Raw genomic sequence first — 13,432 nt, 5'->3', positions numbered from 1 at the left:
GGCGATCGCCTAGACCGGTAGAAACAAATACAGGTGATATAGTGGTTGAATAATGGTACAAAATCTCCAACTGCTTTACATACAATAGAAGAACAGAATCCATTAATACTAAAAGACTGATTGGGCATACAGAGAAAGTTTCATATGCTATTAAAAAAGAAGTCTGAATTTTGAACACACCTGTTAAAAGCTCCTGCATGATGACACAGAAGCTGTAAATATCTGCTTTCACTGTAATATTCTTTCCAAAAACCACTTCAGGCGCAGACCAGTTATATAATTGTGTTGGAACTGGGAAACTAGAAAGATTATTATGTGCTACTCCATCTTTGCTGCAAGACAAACACAAAGTTACAATTATATTGACAAGAAATATAAGTAGTTATAGAAATGTTAAATAGTAATAGTAGTAGTTTTATAAATACAGAAACAGAAGATGACAGCAGAAAAAGAACAATTGACCAATCTGCCCAGCTATGCCTGCTCACACAATAAGAAATATCCCAGTTGCCCCTCCTAGAAGCTGGACCACTTGTAGGATATTGCCCCTTATTCGAGTCAGGTTATATCTGCTTCCTCGTTAGCTCTCTACCATCCTGACTAGGACTTTTCATATTAAGACAGATGTGCATCTGAAAAGTATCTCTCAGACTCCAGCAGGCTGTCTTTTCACAGCTAGTTAAGCATTTCCCTTGCGCCAGAACAGGCGGTAGGAAAATATAATTAATTAATGGATTCTGTTCTTCTAATATATATTACTCCTGCTGGAATTCTGCGTGACTGCAGAGCGCAGAATTTGCACAGAATTCCGTAAGTCTGCCCAGAATCTGCGCTCTGAGATAGCTGGATAGCTGGCCTCCCTGCTGCCCTCCCCTCCCCTCCCTCCCTCCAAGCCTTGGCAGTCCCTCCCCAGCCCACAGCAAAGGCAGGCAGGCTGGCTGGCTGACTCCCCCGCCACCCTCCCAGGCCTACTTGGTGGTCTAGTGGCCTCTTCAAGGGCAGGAAAGAGCCCTACTCTTTCCTGCTTGCTGCATCGTTTTTTCAAAATGGCCACCAAGATTTCATTGGTAATCTTGTGAGACTGCTGCAGGAAGTCTCAGCAGCCATTTGGAAAAAGTGGCAGCATGAGCCAGAGAGCAGTGGCAGCAGTGGGCCGCGTGTAAAGAGTGGGGTTCTTTCCTGCCCCAAAGAGGAACTCCCATACAACCCCTAACTCATCAGCAAGTGTAGGAACGGGCTGGAAAAAAATATTGATGGCCTGTGGGTGCAGGGAGGTTAGCTGTAAAAAAAAAAAAAAAAAAGTGGATGCTGTGGGTATGTATGTGGGTGGAGGGGGTTGTAAAAAAAAAAAAAGGTGGATGCTGTGGGTGGAGGAAGGAGGCTGTAAAAAAAAATTGGATGCTATATGTGTGGGTGGATATGGGTGTGTGGGAGGGAGGGAGGGGGCTGGAAAAATATGGATACTATGGTGCTGGGAGGGAGCTGGGGAAAATATAGATGGTATCTATGTACAGGGTGGCTATAATACTGGTTAAATTATGACAAACTTGTAGAATTTGTAAATTTTTTGTGCAGATTTCTGGCAGGAATTGTATATGAAGAATTATGCAGTTTTTAAAATGTAATTTGTTTGTTTTTAACCTGCATCATCTACCATTCTGGGCAGTTCACAAAATAACATTCACAGTAACTCGACATAATAACTAAGAGACACATCAAAAATACATAATAAATAAAATCATTACAAAGAAAAATCAAAAACCTGTTGGTAAAGAAAGGCTTTTAGCTGTTTCCTGAAGAAGAGCACTGGCTGAGAATGATGTCAATGCATCGGAAGAGAGTTCCACAGTTTAGGAGCTGCCACCATAAATATCTTTTCCCTGTATTCCTCCAATCGCACATACCAAAATGATGAATCTTCAAGCAAGTTCTGACACTGACCTTAACACATGTTCAGGTGTAAAAGGTTTAAGAGCACTTGCAAGACAAGCAAGTGACATAATAATCTTAAAGTTGGTAGTGGATTGTGGTCTTTTGAAGAGATGAGGAATAGGTATGAGATCCCGGAGGGCGACAGATTTGCGCAAACATAACTAATGCATTTCATGGGGAAGCAGGGTTGGAGGGGAGAAATACCACGGGAGAGAGAGTGGTTGGAGAACTTGTGGAGTGTGTTGAGAAAGGTCCCAAAGACCATTTCGGTGGTGTACCGCTACCTCCAGGGAGAGGATGAAAAGGAATATCCATTTCAGAGAGCGTGGGAGAGGGATCTGCGCTATCACTTTACAGAGCGGGAATGGGATCACATATGTGGGGAAGTGCAGAAGGCTTCAGTTTGTGTATCGATACAAGAGAATGCCTATAAAGTACTCACGAGGTGGTACTATACACCTGAATGGTTGAAAAAAATGTATCCAGGGACTTCGGATGCGTGTTGGAGATGCAAGACACAGACAGGCACATTCCTCCATGTATGGTGGACCTGCCCGGGGGTGGTGCCATTCTGGCAGGCAGTGATGAAAGTGCTGGTCCGGACTATGGGGGTATCCCTGGTGTGTAATCCGCAGGCCTGCTTGCTGGGGATGCACAACGAACGAGAGGTGTGGGAGGAGAGTAAAATGATGCGCTGGGGACTAGCAGCGGCAAAGTGTCTCATAGCGCGCTGTTGGAAGTTAATGGATCCCCCAGACATAGGGGAGTGGAAAATCCAAGTAAGGCAATTGTGGTACATGGAGAGATTGACGGTATATAGACGGGAGGGTGAACTCAAACGCAAGAAGGGTTGGGCAAGGCTACAACACATGATAGAACGACTCTAAAGGGGATAAACAGGTAATCTAGGGGGGAGGGGGGTATAGGGGGTACATCAGGTGTGCCCGCACAATTAGTGGGGGGATATAAGGGGAGCATTAACGGAGGGGGGAAGGGGTAAGGGTTTGGGGGGGGATTACAGAGCTGAACATGTGGGGATATATAGTAACTAAGAGATAGTTTGTTTGTTGTTCTAAGGTTAAGATACCAAGATATGCAGAAGGGAATAAGTTAAGGGTCGTTGATTGTTAATGTACCTGAAAGGAAAAGGAGTATGTTTAAATAGTTACTTCGTAAGAATATAGAACCACACTTGCGAGACAGTTATAACAATTGAGGTTTATTCAAGGTTATTTGGTTATACATGTTAAAATGTCACAATGCAATACAGTATTGAAAAGTTACACGTCATAATAGCTGTACAATATGTATATTGAGGCATAATTGTGAGATAGTTATAACAATTGAAGATTATTCTAAGTTACATGATTGTGAATGTAAATATATGATAAAACGCAATAAAAATTTCAAAGTTAAAGTTGATCTGCCAAGCAATGGGGAGCCAATGTAATTCTAAATATGCACATATGAGCAACCTGCAATCAATGGAGCTGTAGCATTCTCAGCTACCTGTAAAGCTCGAAGAGATTTATTTGGCAATCCCACATATAAAGCGTAACAATAGTCAAAAAGTGGAAATAGATATGCTTGAACAATACAGAAGTTCTCAGCATTCAAAAAGTCATGTAACTTAAAACATGTTTTATGACAAAACAGTCTTTAAATGTGGCATTAATGTAAGAGCAGAATGTAAAAAGACTCCCAAGTATTTCACCTCGCCAACAATGGAGATATCACAACCATCAAAAGTAAATATCCGAGGGAAATCAGCATTGGTCTTCCCTGTCAAAACAGTATCATTAGCTCTCAACCGATGTCATTCAATTCAGATATAATCCAAGAAAAGCAAATGCATCAGACATCTTTTCTTTTATGGGGAAAAAAACTGTATATCATCAGCATATAATTGTAATAAATGCTCAAACAGGCAAGTACTTTGTAAAGTGGGGCAATATAAATATCAAAAAGTAATGCAGAAAGCGAGGAACCTTGTGGTACTCCTGAAGAAATATCTGTCCATGAAGAAACCTCAGAATTCAATGTAACTTGAAATTGTCTCTCATTCAAAAATGACTCAAACCAATGAAGAACTAAACCTGAAATCCCTAAGGCTTTTAATCATCATAATAATAAACTATGATTCACTTTATCAACAGCAGCTGAAATATTCAAAGCCATCATCAAATAATCTGTGCCACAATCAAAGCCACAACACATATAATTCAAAATAAAAATCAACGAAGTTTCAATATTGTGTTTGTATCGAAATCCAAACTGATACTGGCCTCAAAAACCATGAACATCAATGTAAACTTGTAATTGCTCATGCACTAATTTCTCCAGAATCTTTGTCAGGAAAGAAAGAAAAAATAGGTCTACAATTCATTGAAATTGATAGGTCCAAAGCAACACCCTTCAACAAAGGTCTAATCATAGGAGCCAACTTTTCAAAATTAATGAGGGTGATAAGCCCAGTGGCAATAACCCTTCCCTGGATACATACAAGGAATTTTCTCAATATTGGGGGTGCTCAAGCACACACAGCACCCAGAGTTGGCTCCTATGGGTCTAACTACAACTTGTTTAAAGCATTTTGGAACCAATCCTTCAACAAATGAACTGTTCACTAGAGAAGCAACAAACAGAGCACTAACATTAAACGTGTAGGGGCATTATCAATATGATGTCTAAGCCCGACTTTGGACGTTTTAGCTAAAACGTCCAAAAAAAGAACGTATAATCAGAAAAGAAAATAAACATTTTCATGTGTTCGAAAATACAAAGAAGTATAGAAACAAAATGTCTGCAAAGAGCACCGTAAAACATTCTCAAAAAATACATATCATAGAACATCCATAGTGTGCACATATAAGAAAAGCGTGCACCTTCACAGCAGGATGTCCCCTCCACATGGAAAGCGTTCATATAAGGCTCTGCATGTCGAAGCACATTTATTCAGAGAGAACCCAATTACAGTGATGCAGAGACTCAGCTTCTCAACAGGCTCTGCCAAAGGCATAGGTGCCTCTTCAAATGGCAACACCATCTGCCCCCCAGGAAAGTCTCCACAAGGGCCTTGAACCCTAATTTATTTATTTATTTTATTTTAGGTCATTTATACCCCGCCTTTTGCCACAGTGTTGCAGCCCCAAAGCGGCTTACAATGAACTAATAAAATTAAATCAAAGACAATGAGAAATAGAAGGGTAGAAGGAACAGAGAGAGGAAGGGAATATAAATACAATCTAAAAGCAAATTAATAAGTAGGCAGGGAAAGGAAAGCAAAAACAGGAGGAAGGAAGGAAAAAGTCTAAAATCAGGTCTTGACTCACAAAGAGATCATCTTGAATTTTTCTTTCTTGATGTAAGAATTCAGATCACAAAGGTCCAGAATGGGTTGCAGGCCTCTTGTTTTTTTTTTTTTGAGAGAATGAGAAAGAAATCTTGAGTAGAACCCCTGATTTTGGAGACAAGGTGGCATTTCCTCAATTGCCTTCGCTCACAAGACGGTCTTCATCGGTGGTGTGCAGGAGGGAATGGGATTTTTGTTAAGAAAATTTAGCCTGTAACCTTGGGAAATAATCTAATGCACCCAGAAGGGAAGACTAAAATTTTTTTTTTTTTTTACTAAATTTTATTAATCTTTTCATTACCTAGAGAACTGAAAGCAACCAATAACATCCGGTGGGCACACTCTCTTTAATGCATCCACTAAAGTGATGTCAAAGAATAACAACTATCCTACCTCCCCTGATTTCCACCTCCCAATCCTCCTCAAACCCCTTGCAAACCATACTAACAAGTCCCATACTGGGACAGACTGAAGGTCTATCAAGTCCAGCATCCTGTTTCCAACAGTGGTCAATGACGTCTATCCCTTCCACTCCACTCATTATTTTATAGACCTCTATCATATCTCCAATCAGCCATCTCTTCTCCAAGCTGAAGAGCTCTAGCCTTTCCTCATAGGGAAGTCGTCCCATCCCCTTTATAATTTTCGTCACCCTTCTCTGTACCTTTTCTAATTCCACTATATCTTTTTTGCGATGCGGTGACCAGAATTGCACACAATATTCGAGGTGCAGTCGCACCATGGAGCAATACAAAGGCATTAGAATGTACTCATTTTTGTTTTCCATTCCTTTCCTAATAATACCTAACATTCTATTTGCTTTCTTAGCCACTGAAGCACACTAAGCACAGGGTTTCAATGTAACAACGATGACACCTAGATCCCTTTCTTGGTCGGTGACTCCTAACGTGGAACCTTGCATTATGTGGAACCTTGCATTGCATAGCTATAATTTGGGTTCCTCTTTCCCACATGCATCAATTTGATCTTGCTCACATTAAACGTAATCTGCCATTTAGACGCCCAATCTCGTAAGGTCCTCTAGTAATTTTTTCACAATCATCTTGCAATTTAACGACTTTGAATAATTTTGTGTCATCAGCAAATTTAATTACCTCATTAGTTACTTCCATCTCTAGACCATTTATAAATATGTAAAAAAGCAACAGTCCAAGCAGAGGCCCCTGGGGAACCCCACTATCTTCCCTTTTCCATTGAGAAAACTGACTATTTAACCCTACTCTCTGTTTTCTATCTTTTAACCAGTTTTTAATCCACAATCGTACACTATCTCCTATCCCATGACCCTTCAATTGCCTCTGGAGTTTTTCATGAGGTACTTTGGCAAATGCCTTTTGAAAATCCATACACACAATATCGACCGGCTCACTTTTATCCGCATGTTTCTTCACCCCTTCAAAGAAATGTAATAGATTGGTGAGGCATTTCCCGTCACTAAATCCATGTTGGCTTTGCCTCATTAATCAATGCTTTTGAATATGCTCTGCAAATTTTGTTTTTTTATAATAGTCTATCAGGCTCACCAGTCTATAATTTCCTCAGATCACATCTGGAACCTTTTAAAAAAATTGGTGTTGGCCACCCTCCAATCTTTCGGTACCATGCTTCATTTTAAAGATAAATTACATATTACTAACAGTTCTGCAAGTTTATTTTTCAATTCTATCAGTACTCTGGGATGAATACCATCCAGTCCAGGAGATTTGCTACTCTTCAATTTGTCAAATTGTGCTATTATATCTTCCAGATTTATAGATATTTCATTCAGTTTCTCTGACTAATCAGCTATGAATATCTTTTCTGGCCCTGGTATTTCTCCCAAATCTTCCTCGGTGAAGACCGAAGCAAAGAATTCATTTAATCTCTCCGCTATGGCTTTGTCTTCCCTGAGTACCCCTTTTACCCCCCGGTCATCTAGCGGGTCCAACTGATTCTTTTGCGGGCTTCTTTCTTTTAATGTACCTAAAAATAAAAATATTTACTATGTGTTTTTGCCTCCAACGCAATCTTTTTTTTAAAAGTCTCTCTTTGCCTTCTTTATCAGCACTTTGCATTTGACTTGCCATTCCTTATGTTGTTTCTTATTATTTTCAGTCGGATTCTTCTTCCATTTTCTGAAGGATTTTTCTTTAGCTCTAATAGCTTCTTTTGCCTCACTTTTTAACCATGGCAGCTGTCGTTTGGTCTTCATGCCTCCTTTTTTTCATACATGGAATATATTTGGTCTAGGCTTCCAGAATGGTATTTTTGAACAGCATCAACACCTGATGTAAATTTTTGACCTTTGCAGCTGCTTCTCTAAGTTCTTTTTTTTTTCACCATTCTCTTTTTATGATAGTCCCCTTTTTGAAAGTTAAATGTTAACATATTGGGTTTCCTGTGTGTTTTTATTCCAAAGCTGATATCAAATATGATTTATCTATATAAAACGCACCTCCAACGTTCTAATGAAGCCTCACTTTCCCAACATTCTAAAGTGAGGTGGCTGAGACCGCTTTTTGCTCCTTGAGTGTCTGCCCCGCCCACGCGTCAAACGTTATGACGTTGGGGGCAGAGCAATGACACTCAACCAATCCATGAGGCAGCCTCAGTGATCGAAAACAAACAAAAAAAAAAAAAACCTGCTGACACGAAGGGAAGGGACAGCTGAAGAAGGTCGCCCACCAAGCCACACCCCCTCCCTAACGACTCATTCACTGAGGCATGATGAGTGATAGAAAAAAAAAACCTCAGCTGAAGCAAATGGAACGGACAGCAGCACAGCCAAGAGAAACAACGTAAAACAAACTCTGTCTCACAACACGATCCCAATTCCCCCCCTTCACACACCCTATAACCCTCCCCCAGCGAGGAGAAACAACGAAGGTCGCCCACCAAGCCACACCCCCCCCCCCCATAACGACTCAATCACTCAGACAGGATGAATGATAGAAAAAAAAAAAACCCATCAAGTAAACCGAAGGCAGACGACCACAGCCAGCACAAACAAAGAAGGTAAGGCTGAAAAATAAATCTGTCTCACAAAGCAATACACCGATGCAGCCTCACAGTTTCCAAACCCTGCCCCCACCTCTGATACTCTCCTCTGATACTGGCACACACACCAACACAGAAATACACTGCAGCCTCACAATTAGCAAAGTCTGCCCCTACCTTCCACCATCAACCCTCTCACTCACATACACACTGATGAACGATCCCAGTTCCACCCTTCCCAACCCCCAACTTGCTGAAAAAAAAAATGACAATCATCTGACTTGGCTCAGAATTAGCCCAAACACATGAAGTGAGCCAAAACCAGATCCCAGTTCACACCCTGCCACCATCAACCCTCTCACACACATACACACTGATGCACGATCCCAGTTCCCCCCCATCACACCACCCCACCCTCCTACAACCCCCCCCACCCCTCCCCCTGTCAATCTCTAAACAGAAGAACTGCTACGCTGCTGTAAAAAAACATGGACACACATCTCACTTCCCTCATAATGAGCCCCGACACCAGTGGTGTTCCTAGGGGCGCTGACACCCGGGGTGGATCGCCGATGCACCTCGCCCCCCCCCCCCCCGGTGCAGTGCGACACCCCCCATCCCGGCAAACAACCCCCCCCCCGGGTGCACGCCTCTGGGGGGGGGGGGGGGTGCCGCGGGCCGGTCAACTTCGTTGGTTTCCATTCTCCCTCTGCCCCGGAACAGGAAGTAACCTGTTCCGGGGCAGAGGGAGCATGGAAACCAACGTAGCTAACCTACAACCCCCCCCACGCCCCCCTCCCCCTGTCAATCTCACACACACAGGACATGGATACAACATGGCCACTCCCACTTCCCCCCTTTGCCTCCCAGCCCCCCTCCCCCTGTCAATCTCACACACACCCACGACATGGATACAACATCGCCACTCACTCAACGCTAAACAACCTTCAACCAGGATCCCAGTTAACACCCCTCCCCCACCCCCAACTCACGCACATACACTGATGCAGGACATAGATACATAGGCACTCACACTCTATGTATTCCACACTCAATCACTGACATCCCACCCTCCAGCAATGGTAACCCCCCCACCCCTCAGTTCCTCACAGACACTCATTGCATCTCTCCTCAAAACTTAAAAAAAACAAAAACTACCAGCACTCTTACAAACAGCCCACACAACACAACAACGCTGACCAAACTCTAAACCGCCTGCCACCCACTCCCACTAAAGCAGCATCAACCCTGTCACACTCTGTCTCAGTCTCTCTCTGTCAAACACACACACTCACTCCCTATCACACAGTCACTCTCACACACACTCTATGAAACATACACACTCAGAGGAAAACCTTGCTAGCGCCCGTTTCATTACAGTCAGAAACGGGCCTTTTTTACTAGTGATATTATAATCACTTATCAAGCGGCTCCATCATCATTACTTCTTACACCAGATCATGCACTTCACTGAGTCTAGAATTCTTCCTTCCCTTGTTGGCTCCTGAACCAGCTGCTCCATAAAGCAGTCCTTGATTTTGTCTACAAAATCCTGAGTGGTAAAGAACAGGTAACTGTGAATCAATTGTTTATGCTTTCAAAGAGTACAAAGACTAGGGCACACTAAATGAAGTTACATTGTAATAAGAGGACATATTTTTTTAAAGCAATGAATAGTTACACTTTGGAACTCATTACCAGTGGATGTGGTAACACCAGTTAGTGTATCTGTGTTTAAAAAACGGTTTGGACAAGTTCTTGGAGAAACGTCCATAGTCTGCTATTGAGTTAGAAATGGGGAAAAACCACTGTTTGGAATCTTGCTACTCTTTGGGATTCTGCCAGGTACTTATGACATGGATTAGCCACTGCTGGAAGCAGGATACTAGGCTAGAAAGACCATCAGTCTGCCCCAGTATGGCTATTCTTTATGTTCTTATGTACTCTTATCTATCTCCACATAGTATAAATAGTATGGAATATAAACTAATATATAAATAAATACATTTTATTTTGACTGCAGCAGTCCTTTGGCACTCCCCCACCCCCTCGCAAGAAGCTGCTGCCCTAGGTGAATGCCTAGTCTTGCCTAATGATTGGGCTGGCCCTTAGGCAGGAAGAGAGCACCTGGGATTTTGCTGGGGGGGGAAGGAAAGAGAAAGAAAACAAACAGGGAAGCAGCGAGAGCTGAGCATCTTGCAAAACAGAACGGGGGGGCACAGAAATCTGGAAGTTGAACCTGGGGAGGGGGGAGGATCAAGTCTGAGAAAGGAGAAAGCTGGAAGGGATTCAAGTCAAGAGGGAAAAGGATGGGGGGCAGGCCTGAAATGGAAAGGGCCAGGCTTTTATGACAGGGAAATTCTACACAAAAATATTACAAATAAATGATGTAAAACTGTGCAAAAATGTTAATTTTTTTTCCAGAATTCCAACTGGAATACCTGGTAGAAGACCCCACCCAAAGACTGTTGCTACAATGACTGGGAATAAACTGGGGGAAAGAGAAGGGTGATAAAAATAGGGAGAAAAAAAATCGGCAAGTAGCTATGAATGAGGGCTCATGGCACCAGATCCCAACCCTGGTTCCAACTAATCCTGGAGCTTAAAATAGAAGAAACATATGTCAAAGAAATAAGATGCTTCGGTGTAATGGCAAGATCAAGAACTATCCCATCCCCTTCATTTGTTAAATTCATTCCACTTACAAATCATAACTATAAACCCTTATAGTGATGTACACATTACAAAGAAAACTCACTCTTTTCTCAAATTTTCAGACTTTTTTTTTTTGTTTCCAACTTTTCAAAAGTGTGTTAAAATAATTTTGCACATAATAAATGTAATGCTTTCTAACCAACTCCCGTTTACAAAGTTGCATGGCAATGCCGACACAGCCCATTATTACAGCACCGGCAGCCACTAGCACGGCTCTGTAAAGAGGGGGAAGTGAATACACATTCTTAATTCCTTAAAAACAAGCTCCTAGTTTTATCTACACTTTCTCACTCTCCTCTCCTAATCACAACCACAGTAATACAACCATCATCCCCAGTGGTGTGCTAGAGCCGGCTTGCACCGGCTCGGCAAGTGCCGGTTGTTAAATTTTCTTCTGACTTGCGAGCCGATTGTTAAAAATCGTGAGCCGGCTCTCCTCCCTCCCTCCCTCCGGATCCGGTCCCTCACTGACCTGACTCTGAGGAGTCACCCTTGTCCTTCGAATTCTTCGGGGCAGGCAGTCTTGCCTGCCCGCTGCCAGCGCTGACTCTCCCCCGCTGCCGGTTTGAGCTTTAAAAATGGCCGCCGAGACTTCCAGAGGCGGCCTCGCGAGACATCTGCTGAAGTCTTGGAGGCCACCCTTGTAAGTCTCGGCGGCCATTTTTAAGTGCGATCTGGCTGCGGGGGAGAGTCAGCGGTGGCAGCGGGCAGGAAAGACTGCCTGCCCCGAAAAATTCGAAGGACAAGGCAGGGTGACTCAAAGTCAGGTCGGTGAGCGACCAGATCCGGAGGAAGGGAGAAGAATTCGCTGAACAACTCGGGAGGGGGTGGCAGGGGAGAGAAGGGAGTCGCTGGGCATGGGTGGATGGAGGGGAGAGAAGGGTTGCTGGGTATGGGTGCATGCAGGGCAGGGGAGAGGAGGGTCACTGGGTATGGGTGCATGGAGGGCAGGGCAGGGGAGAGGAGGGTCACTGGACATGGGTGGATGGAGGGCAGGGGAAAGGAGGGTCACTGGGTATAGGTGCATGGAGGGCAAGGGAGAGGAGGGGAGAGAGAAGAAATGCTGGACATGGATGGAGGGGAGGGAAGAGTGAGGAAGGAGATGAGATGAGGGAAAAGGAAGAGAGGAGAAAAACTGCACATGGATGAAGAAAATAGGCAGAAGCTGAGGACCAGAAATGAAGAAAGGAGGAAAGGAAAGGAAAGAAATAAATGGAAAGGAAGCCCTGGAAACGGCGTTAAGAGGACAGATAGCAGCAGAATTGGATACTGGGCCAGCATGATCAGAAAAACAGTCACTAGACAACAAAGGTAGAAAAAGGAGTGGCCTAGTGGTTAGGGTGATGGACTTTGGTCCTGGGGAACTGAGTTCGATTCCCAGCTCAGGCAGCTCCCTGTGACTCTGGGCAAGTCACTTACTGTAACCCTCCATTGCCTGCCACATTGAGCCTGCCATGAGTGGGAAAGCGTGGGGTACAAATGTAACAAAAAACAAAAACAAAAAACATTATAGTGTTTGGAATATGTTCACTTTGAGAATCAGGTGCTCAACATTAAAAGTTTATATTTATTTACTTATGGCATTTTATCGCACATTAAACATGAATTAGATTGGAACTGGGATCATTTAATTTTTTTTCCTGGCGTAATGCATTGCCACCCCCCCCCCCCCCCCCCCCCCAGGCTCTCTCCCCGGCTATAGGCAGCTCTGCAATTGGGGGGGGGGGCGCAGAGGGGGACCGGGGAGCGAGCCTGTTTTTAAACATTTACCAGCACACCACTATCATCCCTCATATTTTATGATTCATACCCAAGTTAAACAAGTAAGAAAGGCATGTGAAGTATGACTCATGGAATTCTTGCCATCCTCTATGCATCTGCATGCATGCATGCTCTGATCTGTAAAAGGGTAGGAGGATGGGGATAGTTAGAATGACAAGGCAACTAAACAGGTATTTTGCACACTTTTTCAACACCAGGAAGTCATATACATAGCAACTGCATAGTTCAGTCATTATGGGATTATCATATATAGTAACTATTAAAACACATATGATGTGTTTTGTGAATTTCAGAGTAATTGAAACAGGCAATCCAGAAGCATAGAAAAGGGGTATGTATGGTATGCTGTTTGTATAATAAGTGAGAAAATACAGCTGGATATGAGAGAGCACTGGGGGTGGGAAGTAGCACTGCACCAGGTACACTCCAGCCGGATATGTAAACTGCAATAGCCTCTAGAAAATGTAATACAAGAAAAAAAAAAAAAAGCAGGATAACAACCAAAAATCCTTAACAGCATAGTGGGGGGGGGGGGGGGGGGGGAAGAGGAGAGATTGGGGAAAAATAGTGTAACAGAAACCCCCTATCCCTTACATAAATGTGGTGAACCCTGCATCCCCCCCCCCCCAAAAAGAAAAGTTCTAAAATAAACCC

At 43.3% G+C, this 13,432-nt stretch overlaps 1 protein-coding gene across 1 annotated transcript in view; it reads right to left on the bottom strand.

Annotated features, from left to right (window-relative positions):
* Positions 1-13,432, bottom strand: part of TEX14 (testis expressed 14, intercellular bridge forming factor) — a 195,500-nt gene that overhangs the window by 122,392 nt on the left and 59,676 nt on the right. The window contains exon 11 of the mRNA XM_030222131.1: positions 181-332. Coding sequence (XP_030077991.1) covers positions 181-332 — 152 coding nt within the window. The remainder of the gene's footprint in view (positions 1-180; positions 333-13,432) is intronic.

Source organism: Microcaecilia unicolor, chromosome 13 (genome assembly GCF_901765095.1).
Source record: "Microcaecilia unicolor chromosome 13, aMicUni1.1, whole genome shotgun sequence".
Taxonomy (NCBI): domain Eukaryota; kingdom Metazoa; phylum Chordata; class Amphibia; order Gymnophiona; family Siphonopidae; genus Microcaecilia; species Microcaecilia unicolor.
The sequence above is the reverse complement of the archived record's forward strand: the minus strand, read 5'-3'. Positions and strand labels throughout refer to the sequence as shown.